This window comes from Cryptomeria japonica, chromosome 1, assembly GCF_030272615.1.
Source record: "Cryptomeria japonica chromosome 1, Sugi_1.0, whole genome shotgun sequence".
NCBI lineage: Eukaryota > Viridiplantae > Streptophyta > Pinopsida > Cupressales > Cupressaceae > Cryptomeria > Cryptomeria japonica.
Genome location: NC_081405.1, coordinates 240,544,223 through 240,562,225, shown reverse-complemented (window position 1 = coordinate 240,562,225; position 18,003 = coordinate 240,544,223). Strand labels below are relative to the sequence as shown.

The following is an 18,003-nucleotide window of genomic DNA, read 5'->3' as shown; positions in this document are numbered from 1 at the left end:
AATAATTAAATGAATGAAAAAACTTTGTGCATGATCAATGGTGAAATTCATATATCCATATTACTAGCAGTTTGTTGACTGTAGACTTGCCTTGTGTAGTCAACTGGATCTATTTAGCCAAGCTTCACTTCAATTGCTACTTCTTCATTGATATGCATCGTCTTGATGATGTTTATGTTCGTGGTGGTGATTTGAACATCATATGCTTACCTTAGGAGATCACACTAGCTTTGTGGAGATGTTGCTCGCATGTCAAAGCTTAAGCTTAGTTGGAGTTTCACCAAAGATTGTCCATCGTTCCTACATTCTTAGGATTGGATTAGACTCCTTGAACCCTATGTCTTTTGCCATTATATTTTTCAAGCAAGTAGTTAGAATCTAAGTTCCAGCAACGTCTGAACATTAAACATTCAAGTATTCAATGTAAGTCCCCCTTAGATTACCAACATATCACATCAAACCATTGAGCTTATACACACGTCAAGACCTAACAATAGAAACCTTGGAGTTGTCTCGATTGATCATATAATTTAGCATCCGAAGAGGTTTTGTTCAAGAGAGGACAAAGTGCCTTTGGTATTTTATTCTGTGTTGCATTGTGCATAAAAACACATCAACAGATACCTAGATGTGCTCCAATGGTTTGAACTTTGAACGTCCACCTCGGATGTCAAATAAGGCCAGCATCTATGCCTTTCTTCTCGTCTGGGCTTTGATATTCATCTTGAGTAATGCATTGGAAAGTATCGTTTTTGGCTGCATGATGACATTGATTAGAGCTTGAAAAGTTTGATACTCACAACCATGATAGGCAAGGATTTGATAAAATTATTAGACAAGAAATGCTCTTCCTTTGACTGAAAATTGACTTCAAAAAAAAATGTATGGGTAATACATAGATCACTAGAAAAGGAGCACCAGTATTGGAGATGTAACAAGTGGATATTTGACGACCCCAAATTAGCATTCAGTATGTATACCTGCACAATAATTCAGCAGAAAGTACGAAGGTTTACAGCATACATAAAGAATAATTATATAAACTACATTTTATCATTATTTTGAAATTAAGCCTACATTTAATGGGAAGCTGCTCTAGGGGGCACAATAGTAATGATTAATCACAATATGCATTTGGAAATGATTAATCACAATATTGCATTTGGAGGAAGCCAGCAGCAAAAAAATACCAGCAGTGGGCTCTAATGACATGAGTGAAGGAAAAGAGTCTTGTCACCATGACAAGGAGTTAGTATATGATATGAAACAAAAGAAATATTGCATCTTGATAACACTTATATCTACATGTTCTTCCCTCCTGTAATTGTATGTACTTGTCCTTCCCTCCTGTTTCATGTATAACATGAGATAGTTCTCAATATTTATGACTAGTATTTCGTTTCTTCCATGCTAAAACACTACCTTCAATTTTCAAATGGTATAGAAACACAAGCTCAGTTTACTTGTGATGCACTTTTATTCAACTAAACATGTACTGTTTCAGCACAAAGGATTGGAAAAAGGTTATCTAAAAATTCTTGGTATGGTCTCTGTTTTCCTTCTTTTTTTATTGACAATAATTCTTTGTGGACACCAAATAATGAGTGTATAAAAAAACCAATGCCTACATAAATCCTTCAAGACAATTATCGAAATTAAAATTTCTGAACATTTTGTTTGAAGGAAGTTTTGAGAGCAAAATTATTTGCTACATTTATAAAATCGTCTTGAGGCAAATCCCGATACTATTCTAAAATCTCATTTTTCAGGGCCATGTAGCTATACCACGTAAATTACCCTTACAATTTTGTATTCTATACATACCAGCATGGAATATTTTTCTTTAACTGGCTCCTCCCTCAAGTATGAGTATACTGCTGACTCAGGTCCTAGCATTGTAAGGAACAAGAGGTAAAAATTGCAGTACCTCATGCCATGTGTTTCAAATAGTTTCATTTCTAAACCTAATACACCTGTTAAGGGCATTATGCTGAAGTGGCCGTGACATCATCTGTTGGAGGAATTTCCATTGCTGGAAGAGAAGGTGGCTTCTTCACAATCTCAGGTTTTGGTGGCCTTTTCGGATGCACACCATCCACAGTTTCGTTGAACTACATAGCCAGAAATAGTAAAATATTAGTGCACATGAAACTGCAGAACTCTTGAAAAAATAACTATGACACTTTCTTTATCTTTGTGCTTATATTTCTTTATTGCCTCTGAAATTATCAAATTTTCCTAGGCCTATAATTATTTTTCTCGAATCCTGCATCTTCTATTGCATAATAAATGAATAAAAACACATCAAGAGTACAGTATCTGGCATTAGTAACAAAACCACTGGAGTAGTTATCCCTAACCAAACTACTAGAATGTGACATTGGCAGCTCCAAATGAACATCAGATAATAAAGTGTGCTTGACCTAGATAGCATAATTTGGAAGTCCCATTAGTGTGTTTCTAGAGGAGGAAAATAATGTATTTTGCAGGCAAATGGATCTCCTGAGAACAGGCAACAATTTTGTTAATCAATGATGAAATGAATCGTCTGGAATTGGTCCTTGAAAATGATGGTCCACAGCATGAAACCATCATTGTTAGCACATCCTCAAATGCAGCTTAAATACACCTAAAAGTCTAAAACTATTCACAATCTTATGTTTTAAATTATTATCCAGGACATAGAACCAAACAGAAACTCTTGAATTATAATAACGTATTATGGATCTTCCCAGTTTCCACATCACTCCAAAAACTACTAGACATGTTTAAATTAAAGAGTGATGCTAAGGCCCAAAATCATAAAATTTGACAGCTTTTTGCAGGCATAAGCATTATTTCCTGTCAAATTAACTGGCCTGTTTATATTGTATTTCCATTGTATATAATATCTTACCCATCATATCAGGGATTCCTTTTTATTTCTTTCTATTATCCATTTTTCTTATAAAGTAATATGCATTAAAAGGCGGAATAGTTACAAACATAGGATGCCTTCAGAAAATAGACAATGTAGGTTAAAAACCATAGGAGGACAAAATACAATCTCTTAGGTCGCATTAGCAGGTTTTTTATCATTGATATGTGATCAATGGGGTAAGGGAATAAAATCTCCTACCAGACCAAGCAGGATTAAGCGAACCATATAACAGTCTTAAACCTCTCCATAAACAACTGTCGATTGAATTTATTTGTCATCCTATATTGAATGTTGGACTCAGCAATTGGCGGTTCTAAGTAACACATCACATCAAAATATCCTTGTAAAAAGAAGCATAATTACCAGGAGACATGTACGGGTATGGCTACTGGTACAGGAGATGGGGATGGGTACCAATGCACTATTTTCAAAACAAATTGGAGACAGGTACTTGTAGATGGTTATATATATTTATATATAAACAATGTTAAATACTAAAATGCTTAAAATTAAAATAAAACTAACATGTTAAAGTATTGAAATAGATCAATTATATTGATATTTGATAATTATCATCATTTTAGGAAAGATATATTGAAACCCATGAATACTTGGAGAAGACAAAGACAATAGAGGTAGAAACCCATTATTTTTAAAAACATGGTATAGAGGACCTTGGAGATGATTATATTTTCAATCAATGGATAAAACTTAATGCATTGTTGTTTGGTCTACAAAAAATTGTCACGAGGTCAAGAAAACTTATATAATATTATTTATGTGAAATTTAATGACTCTATGCAGTCTTTCTATTTTTCAGTTGGCTGTAGCAACTCATAGATTCATCATTTAAATCTGATGTGCATATTTATTTGAAGTTTAATTGAGAAAAAGAAATACTATTAATATTGTTATTGGTCAAACAAATTTTGGATTGATTACCTGTGAAATTATGCCAAATTAAAATTATCTGCAAACTGTTTTGGAAAAACGGAAAACCTATCAAACAAAACTTGTGAAAATTGCCAATTTGCTTAAAATATTCCAATAAGGCTAATTACAGTGGTATCAAAGCCAAGAACCCTGCCAGCCTATGGTGTTTAAAACTCTATTGCAATTTCAGCAGTTCTAGCTAGTAATCAACAAAGTGCTTGACGGTATTGTTGTGACCTTTTCACACATCACCCCATTGAGAATGGGGACCCTCTCCTTTCCTTCTTTCTAGGGTTTTTGTTAGTGTCTCGTGACCTTCCGCTTCAGTTTTTCTCAGTTCTGTCAAGTTTTGAACGGTTTGAGTCTTAAGGATTGAAAATTAGTTTTTGCAAGCCAAGTGATAACAAAGCCTAGACACCGTCAAAGTGCCTAGAAAGGCCAAAGGACGAAGAATGCAATTAATTTGAACGAATTCGGACAACTTTCTATTTTTTGGAAAGTTTGCTTTTTGCTTTTCCCTATTTTTTAGGAAGTTTCGTTTTTGGCATTTTTAGCTTGATCACCGAGATGGCTATTTTTTGAAAGTTTTCCCTATTTTTTAGGGATGTCTTCTTTTTGCTTTTTTGGAGTGGAGACCTAGGGTTTGCACTAGTACCACTAACCTGCATTGATTGCAATCGAAAATTGTCAAGTTTTGACCCAAAAAGCTAAAGTTCTTGCATTTTAGGGGTCATGGCGCTTTGGATGGGTTAACTTGAGTATGGATTTCAAATATCATGTTAATCTAGCTAAAATTGAAGAAGTTATCAAATTTTGAAGTTTTCCAAGTATTTCTCTAAGTCCGGCTAATCGTGTTTGGTGTTGAATGTTATGTCAGGAAACAAGGAAAGTCCGCCCTCCTTGGTGCAAGGAAGTGAAAAAGTCCGCCCTCTATGGTTCTTAGATTTGGTAAAGTCCGCCCCATGATGGAGAGAGAGACTCACAAAGTCTGCCCTGCTGCAAATGAAAGGTTCTCAAAGATTACAAAGTCCGCCCTACTCTTGATAGCATTGGAGCATGAGCCAAAAAGTCCACCCTCCAAAGTACACATGTTTGCAAAAGTTCGCCCAAGGTGAAGTATAAGTATCATGTTCCTCTTAAAGTCCACCCAAGATGAAGAAGGAGACTCTCAAAGTCCGCCATATGCAAGAGGGAGACTCATAAAGTCCGCCTGGATCTGTGTTGCCTAAGATGGAAGAAGTCCGCCCTTACCTTGCCTTGAACAAGATTCATAAAGTCCGCCTATCTTTGATAAGTCAAACAAAGCCCCCCTAAGGGGATGATGAGTGGTGTGTGAACTTGAGAAAGTTCGCCCTCCTACAAAGACCAAGTGCATAAGGCAAGGAAAGTCTGCCTAGGACTAGTTTGCATTGGGGAGTGAAAGGCATGAAGTCCGCCTTCCTACTTGGGAAGAGAACAAGTAAAGTCTGCCCTACAACTGATGGAAGTAACACTCAAGAAAGGTCCGCCTAGAGGTATCAAGTATTTCCAAGTCCGCCCTCACCTTGGTGCACAACCTAAGTAAAGTCCGCCCTAGGTGGAAAGGTTTTGAGGGGCACAAAGATGACAAAGTCCGCCCTATCATGCATGAAATGAGCAAAGTCCGTCCTAGCAGGAGAACATATGAAGTACACATTGGAAGTGAAGTTAGCTCAAATGAAGAAGAATGACATGTTAGAAAACTAGGTTACCGGGTTCGCCTCTGGGCCCCCCTGGTACGGGTCCGGGTTCGACCGGGTCCGTGGTACGGGTCCAGTTCGACCTAGGTTCGACCAAGGTTCGAAAAACCCAGAGTGGGTTCGACCCTGGTCGAACCCAGTCGAACCCGAGGTCGAACCCAGTCGAACCCGGGCAGACCCAGTCAAACCTGGGCGGCTAGGCGGCCCGTAAAGTCAAAAAACAATGCAAATTTAATTTTTTTTTCAATTCCACCTTGTAAAAAGTGAAAGTTATAACCTTAAAAAGCAGAAAATTAGACGTCTTAAAAAAACAAAAAACTGATGCACACCATGGAGTTCCGTATGGGTTTGAAGGTTGTGATTTGGTGTTGGCGGTGGGGGCGCTGCCCCTCGACCCCGCCCTGTACCGTGAAAGGGAGCGCGCCCTGGGCGCTGCCCCGGGACCCTACAAGGGGCGCTGCCCCTCGACCCCGCAAGGGGCTCTGCCCCTTGACCCCGTTGGGGGCGTGTTGACGTGTATTTTGTACACCATCATACACAGAATAAAATACCTAAAGGCATCTTATCCTCTCTTGAATAAAGTCTCTAACTGCTGAAGATTCGCATGAAGGATCAGTTAGGATGACTCCAATGTTCTTTTGGTAGGGTCTCTACGTGTGGATAAGCTCTTCGTGGTGTGATGTGATTTGCTGGAATCACAAGGGGACTTACATCTGATGATTGAACTTCCGATCTGCTTTGCTGGAACACAGGCTCTTACTGGCTTTAGATTTGAAAAAAATGGAAAAAGGATGAGGGCGAAGAGAAGATCTAATCCTAATACTAAGAATGTAGGAGCTATGATTTGATTTTTGATGAAACTCTAACTAGGTCTTGTTTTGACATCAATGGACCATCTCCACAAGGCTAGTGCGATCTTCTAAGGGAAGCTTTATGATGTTCAAATCATCACCGCAGGCATAGACACCATCAAGTTGATGCATATCAATTAAGAAGCGACAAATTGAAATTGAGCTTAAGCTGAACGATTCCAGTTGACTACACAAGCAAGTCTGCAATCAACAAACTGCTAGTAGTATGGATATACGAATTCCACCATTAATCAATCGCATTTCCTCCATTCATCTAATCATCTACCATCTAGGATTGAAGACTCAACAAGAAACCATGCAAATTGCAAGAAACGACACACTTCACCATTACTTCAATGAAAATGGAGTTTGTTTACAATCAATGGCAACAATTTCTTGCCTTGTCCTCCTATTCTACTCTAATTGCTATTCTATCAACTAGCTAATCACCTTCTAACTACTCTCTAATTGCTTTCCAACTCTTTCCTAACTGCCTTTACAAAATGAAATGCCAGGGCTTATATAGTGCCCACAATACAATTCGATGGCTTAGATCAATTCGAGATCAATGGCCAAGATTTTACAATGAAAACCCTAATTAGGGTTTGTTACAACCATTACATAACATTTAATGCTTGACCAATGATAAAATTGTATTGCTTGGACACATGTCCTCTCTAGAAAAATCGACCAATGGATAGTCGGGGTAGGTACATCGGAGTTTGTGCCACCTTCCATGAGTTAAGTACATTGAATCTGGACATGTTGAGGTGGACCTCACTGATTGGAGACGTGATGACTGGGATGCCACCTCATCTGACACTTGTAGCTTGCTAGATATTCAATTTGGTAGCGTTGAGAAGTTATCTTTGATTAACTCTTCTAAAATTATTTGCTCCTTCAACGAGCCCTTGTCCTAACTCCATGTGTCCTTGATGTGTAGGATGATGATGTACCTCGCCTTGGAACGCTGGATTGAAAGAGGTCGCCCCTGTCCTGGCTTGATCGTCCCGGCGAAGACCGTCCTTGATCCGGCTTGATTTTCCTTGATGAGATCTCCATTTGATGCCTACACAACATTTCAAAATTAGCAACATGATTTTGCAATGAATAACTAAATTAGAGATTAAATTTAGGAAACTTCATAATAAGTCCTTGAGTTATTATTTCCTAAAAAACGATTGAGCTTATTGAAATTCAAAATTCAAAATTCAAAATTTAAGCTATGACGATCAACGTTCAAAATCAAAACAATAAATCCATATCGCCATACCTCTCTTGAGAGCTAACTCTAGAATGCAAAATGAAGAAAATTCGCCTAGGCAAAATTGATATTAGATGGCTTCAACGTGATCTCTTGTTCAAATTGGGAACTTCGCCACCTTTGATATGTCCTTGACGTGATCTTCAATGTCCTTGGCAAGTTCGCTCAAGTGGAAACGAAGTTCGCACTCCTTTGATGATATTAGCGCCTTCCTTTGCTTGAAATGAAATTCGCACTTCTAACACACAATTCGCACTACTCCTTTGTCTTCCTCAAATCGCACTTGAATGATAAAATGGTAATGTGAAAATAACAATCTTCACCACCCTTTATAAGCGCTTACACCACCAATTCACTTAGGCCGACTTTTATAAAATAAGACAATTTAAATGATTTTTAATAAATAATAAAGGCCGACTTTCATAAACCAAGCGCTCCATTTAATTTTTTAATTAATTAATAATTAATTATTAAATGCCATCGTTTTTTAATTAATAAATTCGATCTTTTTTTTGCAAGGCAAAAATAATTAATTAATGATCAAGCGCAATATTTAAATGCCATTTTTAATTAAATTTTCAAATTATCGAATTTTCTAGCATTTAAATAAATTCAAAATGTTTGTTTAGCGCAAAAATTGGAAAAGTGGGAAGATTCAAACCTCATCGCCCTGGTCCCTGACTGAGGGACAGGAGCGATCTACCATTTTAGTCTCGATCCTTGTACTTTTGACGTTCAAAATCTTCATTCCTACGTTGAAATTGCCATTTTTGCTAGGGATTTCGAGCTTGATTGACTTGTTTTTGCAAACGAATGCCCTTTAGATGTGATATCGCCCTGGTCCCTTGGAGAGGGACAGGAGCGATCTTCATGCTTTCTCCTTGATTTTGCATCTTCGATCTCCAATCTTCATCATAAGGCGAATAATGACATCATTTCTCCACTCCACGCTTGTTTCATTTGACTTCTACGAGGCATATTTGATGTTTAGAGGATCATTGCCCTGGTCCCTTGGAGAGGGACAGGAGCGATCTTGATGTTTTCTCCATTTCAAGCTCAAATTGGTAACATTTTAACGTTCTCCTCCTTTGTATCGCCTTCCAAATGATGTTTTAAACTTTGTGCAACTTTGCTTTGACGTGATCTTCAAAGGATAACAAGTGTTCTAGCAAATATCGCCCTGGTCCCTTGGTGAGGGACAGGAGCGATCCTGGTGTCCTGGCTCAAATTTGCAAACTTCCAATCTTTGCTTCTTGTTCATCGCTTTCCAAATGGCGTCCTTGATCTTGCCTATCCTTGCCTTGTCTTGATTTTGAAGGAAAATGAATGATCATGTGCAAATCGCCCTGGTCCCTGACTGAGGGACAGGAGCGAATTTGATGTTTCAAGCTCAACTACACTTGGCCACCTTCAAAAATTATCTTCAATGGTCTTATTGTGCCCCATTTTATTCATCTTTGGCTTGGAAATCATTCAAACTTGGCAAGAAATTCATCTAAGACAAAAATCGCTCAGGTCCCTCCCTGAGGGACAGGAGCGAACTTGAGCATTTGGGTCCCTTGTTGATGTTTCATAATCTTCAATTTGTCTTCAACGGGTTCAACTCACCTCCTTTCTTGCCTTCGAACTTAAGACTTGCTTGATCTTTGCCCAGAACGTGCCTTATGAAGAATTTCGCTCTGGTCCCTGGGAGAGGGACGGGAGCTACAATAGACTTCGCCCTGGTCCCTGACTGAGGGACAGGAGCGATTTTTGCATTTTGGTTCATTTTTCTTCACGACGGCACTTCAAGTTATATTCATTTGGTAAAATGCATCTCCTTGGACCTCTTCAAATCGTCAAGTCATTAAAATCCTGCAAGGACAAAGCAATATTTGATTTTAAGCTCCGGTCCTTCACTGAGGGACAGGAGCGAAATTTGCTCTCTAGGCCAAATCGTTACAATTTTCATCAAAAAATGTCTTGGCTAAGGAAGATATCATCTTACTTAATGCTATGAATAAAAGTTAATGTCCAAAAAAAGGTCTAAAATTGTGCATATAAAGAAAATCGCTCTGGTCCTTCAGTGAGGGACAGGAGCGAATTTGACCTTCTAGGCAAAAACTTCATCATTTCATTGTTTTTGATCAAGTCTGGATGCTCTATCATGCTCATTTCGTCCTTCACCATGCCTTTGATGTCTCAATTCGTCCAAACAAGGTCAGAAATGACTCCACTAAGCATTTTCGCTCTGGTCCCTTGGTGAGGGACAGGAGCGAAATTTGACTTTTCGAACTCTCTATCAGGACAATTTTAATGGAATATAACATTTATTTCCTTCTATGTTTCTTCTTTCTTATACTTTAAGTTATATTCCATATATACTTTCAGGATGTTTGAGAGTGGTTTCAGACCTCCAGGAGTTATATTGCAAAATCTAGTTTTTTGAGGTTTTTCAGTTTCTAGACTTAGTCAAATTTCAGGATCAGGACATTCCAGACTTAGCCAAATTTCAGGATCAGGACCTCACTCAAGCCGGACTTGCTACCCTATTGATCTCCCCGATAGCACTCAAAATGCAAAGGCCAACTAACAAAACCCTAAAAAACCTAGAAAACAAACCCTAAAAAGCAAAAAACATGGGTCCCCATTTGCAATGGGGCGATGTGTGAAAACGTCACAACAGGACGCTGCCCCCAAACCCCCGCAAGGGATGCTGCCCCTTGACCCCGTAGGGGGCGTTGCCAGCAAAATCCAAGTCCTCAGTTTGAAAAATTAAACTTGGATGTTCTTAGTTTGAATCCATTTAATGATCAAACTTTAAATTGTTGAAAGTTGAAACAATGATACTTGAATATTTTATCATTTTGATATTAGACTTGATGTATATGATGCTGTTATGGTATGATCATGATGCTACGATTACAAGTTTATGTTGGTTTTGTTGTTTATATGATGCTATGTGACATGCTAATCTTAATTCATGCTTATAGGTTGCATATATATATAATTTACATGTTTTTGTACTAACAAACCCAAACCCCTTTTCAAAATTTTGCCGTACCAACGTACCGGGTTCTTCGAACCCGAACCGGTGCCCGAACCCGAACCGGTGCCCGAACCCGAACCGGTAACTTAGTTAGAAAAGAAAGAACCAAGGGAATTCGCTTTTGAGGAGAGAGAAATTTGGTTAAGGTTAAGGTGCACACATCAAATAAAGTCCGCCTTAGGAAGAAAGATGTTCGTAAGTGCTATAAAGTCCGCCCTATGCTCCTAAGTGCGAAAAACTCCAACTCCAAAAGTCTGCCCTGCTGGTGATTGAGGTCAAAACAAGTCAAATATTGCTGACTAAGTTTGATAAATGAGATAAATCCAAGAGTGATGTCAGCAGATTTATGAAAAATTCGAACTATTAACCAAATTAGAAAGTTTGTGTGGAAGATATGAACTCAACATTGAAATAGAAACTGGGAAATTCGAACCATGAATCTAAATTAGAAAGTTTTGAAGAGGAGATATTTACAGATTGAGGCGATTTAGGACTGATTCCAAATTAGAAAGTCTTTGAAAAATAGGAATCTGCAGATCTAGTTCGAATGTGAAGTGGAAAATTAAATTAGAAATTTGCATTTGTGATGAAGATTGAGAAGATCAAACTAGATAGAGGTGACAAGGCAACTCATTATTAATTTAGAAACTTTCTTCATCACTCAAATCGAATTGGAAACAAGGATGGGAAAGTAACTTGCGTGTTTCTAATTGTGAAATCCAACTTTAATACAAATAGGCCATTCTTATTTCCACACACAAGAAAGTTCGAACTTCTAAGTGTTGAGAGCAGATTGAAGAAGTTATCTTGCAGGTTTGAGGACATTTGCAGAAGCTTTTTCCAGGTTGGACGTAATTCTAATAAAGTTCTGAGTGTTGGCACATATTTCCAACCTTCTCCTTCAACATCACATGCAGATTTCGAGGAAATCAGATTGATAGGAAGCAAATTTATCTAATTTTCTGAGTTTTTCGATCTGATTTTGAGTTCTTTCTATCTGTTTCTCTCATTCTTCTCAGTTGGTTGGAGGTGAAATTTCATTTTTGTTGGCAAATTCTAACATCTTCCATCTTTCAAAACAAGTTTGAGTGAAGTTTTCTAATCAAAATCTGGGTTTTAGAGGTGAAATCAGACTTCAAAATCTTCTAAGTGTGAGATTTTCACAAATTTTTCAGAGTATTTGAGTGTGGAAAACCCAAATTTATGACTAAGTACGAGAATAAAGTGAAAACTACAAGTTACTTGGTCACCAAAGCTCCAAATTTTAATCAAAATCTTGATTTAACTTAAGTTTCAATTGTGTGTTTGCAGATTTTGGAGACTTTACGGTCAAAATGAAATTCCAAGTTGACAAAGACGCACCTCCTGAATCAAGGATGAACTCGAAATGGAAGAATGTCAGTGATACCAACCTCGGACATATCAATCTGAGGGAGTTCAAGAAGAGGATGTTCGGCTTGGACAGCCTTGTGCCTACTGTGACCGCACGTAAGATGATGAGGAGTGGCATCATGCATGCTGCTGGCTTTCTCCCTACTATGCAGTGCACAGAGTTGGAAGTTGAGTGTGCTAGGCACTATAACCCTGTCAGTAGAGATGTTATAGCACCAAACGGAAGAGTGCTGGTCAATATCAGTGATGTAGCCATAAGGGAAGCCTTTAGAATTCCGGAATATCACAATGTTGTGTATGTGACCAAGGATGAGGCCACTCAAATGTATCAAGACCACATGGAGGAGTACAAGGCCATCATCAATCACTCATGGTTGGACAAACCGAGAAAGGGTGCCTCTAAGCTGTCACAGAAGAACTTGGTGAGGGCATATTTTAAAGAGGATATTGGAGACGTGATTGTCCTATTGAACCGAATAATGGGTAATCCCCAAAGCGCTCCATTTGAGCCTTGGATGTATTACTTCATAAATGAGATAATGAATGGAGTCAAGATGATTGACTGGGCTCAGATGACAAGCAACAACTTGGACAGCCAGCTGATAAATTTGGAGGGGGATAGAATCTTCTACATGAGTTCATATTTGTTTTATTCCCTTGCTAGAACTTATAGATACAGAGGCCTCACCTGCAAAGGAGAGGTGGGAAACAAGGAAAATCAGTTTCATGTTTACGATTGTTACCCCCAACTGCATATGGAAGAAAAATTACATTTCAAGAGGGTGAATGATGCATTTTTTATGCATATCACACGAACAGTGCAAGGTGGATTACATCAGGAGACTCTCTCAAGAGTCTAAGGACCTCATAAGCAGATTCGGGTATTGGTAAATCCAATACCCAAGATTCACCTATATCAGAATTTAGGGATTTTCAGGATCTCCCTACAAACTCCCAATTTATCCCACCAACCGAGTTGTGCTGCTGGAAGTTGTGAGGCAACTGGAGAGCTTCACGACAGTTCAGAGAGAGAAGCAAAAGAAGGCAGGAACATCTTCTCTCACTATTGGAAATGGATTAGAGACATGTTCATCATCACAAGTTGCTGCCACTGCTAAAAAAGAGTTGGCATGGTACCCCTTCTACCAATACAAGGCAAGAAGGAACTTTGATCCATTCCATAAAATGAAGAAGGTAGAAGGAATTGTATTTGAACACAGAACTGATTTGGAGGATTATTGGGCTAATGCAATCGATAGTTTCGAAATCAGAAGGAGATTTTGGTCAAGAATTCCCCTAAGTATGGTGAGAGCAACGAAAGTATTCAAGGTCGCTGATCAAATAGAAGATAGTCCTAAACTTGAACAGCCGGGTTTCGAGAAGACAAGAAATGAGCCACTTGCCTTGATTGATTGGGCAAACGGGGAAAGGTCAAATTTGGCAAACCTTATGAGATCAGTGGTCGAATACTCCAAGTGGTGGACATCTGAGAAGACAAAGCAGTTGAAGCCCAAGGTGTTGCCTTGACTTATGATTTGATGGGAATGGATGACTCTATGTCTTCCAACCATGGTGTTTCTTCAGGCAATGCTCGAAACCCAGAAAGTGTTGGGTCTCGGAAGAGAAAAGAACCTGCTGGAAGTTCTGGAAAGGTCAAGGGAAAGAAAATAGTTGGAGATACAAGTAGGAGACATGAATCAAATGAAGGTCATTCAACCTTGAGTGTCGTATTTGTTGTGCCTGACCAGAATACAATTGAAGAACAGGAGAGGACACAGATATAGAGGATAATGAAGTAAAAGTGCCTTCTCCTTCGACTGAAGAGATAATGAGAGAGGCTGTCCAAAATCCAACCAAGGAACCGATTTTTACTAGAGGTACAGAGGTTGAAGAACCTGATTTTCCAGAGGTTTTTCTTGATGGTATAGTTACTGGACCTGGAGAAATAGATGGTGGATTTGATAAAGATACTATGGAGCAATCAACCATTCCGGATTGGTTGAGGGAAAGAATGAAGGCTAAGGCTCCTAAGGAAGCTCTTTCAGAGGAGAACACAACACCATTCCTGGCTATGATGAGTAAACCGGTTGAAATAAGACAGCCCAAACTAGCCAAGAGATTCTCTGTAATTCAAAGAGACAGTGCAGGATTCAGATTAGTGCAGGTAGCTGTGCCCAAAGAAGGCAAAACTCGAGATAACATCACTCTTGAGGATTACAAAATCATCACTATGAATTTGGGTAAGCCTATTCAGACCCAAGAGATCAAAGATTTTGATGATTCTTGCAACGCTCTCAAGGAAAGACTAGCCAAGGAAAAAGAAAAAAGAAAGAAGGTTGAAGATGAAAATGAGCAATGGAAGAGATATGTTCAACATTTGACAAGACCTATAGATCGGGAGGAGGTACCTGTTACTCCGCCCATACCTCTTCCGTAAGAGTCATTAAAAGATTATGAAGACATGAAGACAACCTTCAAAGAAGTAAAAGAATGGACTACAAACGTGCTGACATACTCGTTGAGAACCTCATAGCAGCACATGACTCTACATCTTCCTTATAAGCAAAATCCGAGACATGGCTGAAGCTTGGGAAGATATTGAGAATATTCAGAGGAGGATTATTCCACATCTAAAGGTAATCAGAGAACTTTCTCAGCAGGATCTTCTAAACAGAAAAGTCATCCAGCCCGGTGACTTGTATGATTTCAGCACTTGGCACTTTGCCTTGGTCACAACGGTTGAATCTCTGAGAAAATCCGAGGTTGTGTAGAAATTGAAAAAACCGTCAAAGATATTCAAGACAAGGTTTTATTTGTGGCAGCTGAGATATTGCAATAGGATGAGGTGCGAGAGAAGCATCTATGTGTAGAGAATTTGAAGGCCAAAGTTCAAGGAAACTTCTTCAAAGTTTCAGGACCACTTCTCAAGGAAAATCTCTCCAGAGTCTCGAGCTTCATGTGCATAGACGAAGATTTCCTGACACAAGCAATTGGCTAGGAAGCTACTCTCGCCACCTATACTGATGACGTGGATATGGTCGACTTCCAAATTGGCAACTTGCCAAGTGTCACCATAGAGGAGGTTTGGCTCATTGTGTCCAGATACATTGAATCTGCAAAAAAAGGAAATTGGACACTCACCTCAATGATAATAGCAGTTGTGCCACGTGTCACTCTTTTGCTTGTTCTAACTGTTAGAATTTGGGGAAACCCTAATTAGGGTTTAATAACTTTCAATCTAGACCCTTGATCACTGTTTGATCTCGGTCGTTCATTGTTTTCTAGAGAACTATATAAGGCTACCTCCTCTCATTTGGAGAGTTTGAGGTTTTTGATATATTGTTGCGTGAAGGTCATTTTTCAAATAATACATTGCATGTGCGCTTTCTCTTAAGGCTTTGTAATCTCTGTTATTTGAGTGATTAGCATGGTTTCAATTTCCTCAACACATTAGTTAGAAGTTAATTTAGATTTGCTTTCAAAGTTGTTAGAGTTGAATGAAGGATTTGATAAGTATTAATTAACGGTGTATCTCCACTCATACTTTTGGTGAATGGATGATTTCCATTTCACTGTGCAAAGTTAGTCTGAGCCTATCCCCTGTGTATGCCAAAACTCCGATCATAAGCACAACCCATTGAAGATTGCACCCGCTTTGTGTAGTTGTCCTTAGTGTGGCGAAGCAAAGTGTGGTTTCCCGAGAACACCTAGTTAATACCATCTCCAGAATTCATAGGTTTAGATCAGCTTTCTTAACCCTATCCCCTTTTCCCCTTTTTGAAAGCCTAAATCTCGAAAAACCCCCCCCCAAAAAAATGAGAGCCTGAAATTGACAAATTTATCTAAGTCCAGAAGCTTGAAAGACATTTGTAAACGTAAGTCCACCTTGAGATTTTCAGCATACACTACCCAAGTAGCTATCCCACTAAAGTTGCTTGTTCGCACATATAGACCTTGGAATCGCCATATGATAAGCGGTGATTTTTCAGGAGGATAGAATACCTTTGGGTATCTTATTCTAATGTTCGGTATATGATAAAATGTATACCAACAAGTATTCAGAGATCATAGCAATATGAAGTCATTCCAAGAATCCATGAATGAACTATTGCAGATATTAGGTAAATATTAGAACCTAAAATCTTTGATAAGAAGTCATATTAAGGTATGGATGTTTTTATGATCCATTGATTGAGTACAATGTTGTCCTACCATCTATTCAAGAAAACTACATTGCAACATTTAGAGAGGTAGCTGATTTTGGAAGTACAAATGAAGGCACATCAAAAATTTGGTTGTGTCAAGCATCGTATGAAAACTCGGACTCGGACATGACTCGGCAGCCCCAAATTTTGACTCGAAATTAGGACTTGGAATGGACTAAGCAAAAAACTTGGCAAAAACTCGGCAAAAAAGACCTCATAGTTACACACCAATTTATTGAAGACCTCCTTTGAAAGGCTCAAATCGAAAAAAGATAAAAAAGTTTTTAAGGGTTGGAGCCACCTTATCAAATGTACAAACTATCAAAAGTGCTTTTCAATAATGAAGTCAGATTATTTGTATTTGCTTTCAAATAGAGATCACCCATTAAGCTTGCAGAATAGACTTTTAGTGCATTCACAAAAAAGGAGAAAGAAGTTGATGAGCTTAACCTTGAGTTAAGTTAGCTCACTATTCACTCTACGAAGCAGAAAATCAGTCACTTGTTGCAGCCAGATCAACGGAACATGAATGTGATACAAGCACTTTGGAGGTAAAACAGATAACTAAAGGAATTAATGAGCTCCAAAACGACTATGATTTGGAACCAAGCTACCAATTTGAGACACAAAGAAGGATTTGGGAGTGATGAAAAATTGCTCAATGATTTCAATAACCCTAGTATCATGGAGATTCAGCATGGTAATGCATCTTCTATGTTGGATGCAAAATTATAACTTGATAACATAATTAATTTGACACCTTCTGGTTCAAGAAGCACATATCTAGAGAATAGCAAGATATGGGATCTGGGTATTGGTTTGAGATACCCAAAGGAGCAAGCAAGTGAGTTTCACATTGGTGGCATTGAGAGGTATGCTCATCATTTTGCTTTCAGCCCACATGCAAATGATTTGGCCATATTTTTTATGACACATAAGAGGGGGATAAATAAGGAAATTACATAGAACACTCTGGTATGAGGTGCTCCCTTCTACAGAAGAAGAATCAAAATCTTCCAAGTCTCTCAGTTTGTTTTTCTATAGGATGGTTATTATGATGGGCTACAAGAAAAGGAAACGGAGTCTTGGCACATTGGTATTCCAACTGTAATTAGAGTAGCATAGCAGAAGCCATCAGGTATTGTGAATGTCAAACTCCCAATTTGGTCTTAGGATCCAAGAATTCATGTGACTAGTGAGTTGTTTCACAACATAACAAAGAATGGCATAATTGTTGGGTTAAGTTGTATCAGGTTGGTGCAATGGAGATATGGTCGAGCATTCTACAGGTTCATTTGGGATTTTAGTATTAACATACAAGTTCATATTGCTTGAGGACAAGAAAGCTTTGGGAAGGGAACACTATAATGTTCCCATTTTTGGCCCAAATTTGTGGAGAAGAAATAATTAAGTTGTCCAAATTAATTTTTTTAGGCAACTTTTATTTAATTAATTATGTTTATAAGTTGAATATTTTCTTTTAATAAAGTGACTTTATTTGAGGCAAAAAATACAATAAAATATTATAAATTCGCTTTTATGAGGAAAAATTAATATTTAAAAAGTGATTAAATAATTAATATTATGTAAAGTTACACGAGGGTTTTAAAAGGAGGATTGTGGAAACTCATTTGATCATTTTGGATTGTTCATTTTGGAGAAGCCCTCTGTGGGAATCTGAGTTATTGTTCA

General features: G+C 38.3%; 1 protein-coding gene across 6 annotated transcripts in view; it reads right to left on the bottom strand.

Moving 5' to 3' along the window:
- Positions 1-423: 423 nt before the first annotated feature.
- LOC131034168 (uncharacterized) overlaps positions 424-18,003 on the bottom strand; it is a 209,591-nt gene continuing 192,011 nt past the window's right edge. Inside the window, exons 5-6 of one of the 6 annotated variants that reach the window (XM_059216957.1) lie at positions 896-980; positions 424-756 (exon numbers count right to left, since the gene is read on the bottom strand). In XM_059216957.1, coding sequence (XP_059072940.1) covers positions 671-756; positions 896-980 — 171 coding nt within the window. In that variant the 3' untranslated portion in view covers positions 424-670. Of the gene's footprint in view, positions 981-1,441; positions 2,112-7,303; positions 7,492-18,003 lie in introns of those variants that run through there. The other 5 variants (XM_059216961.1, XM_059216955.1, XM_059216960.1 and 2 more) reach the window with 5 other exon arrangements.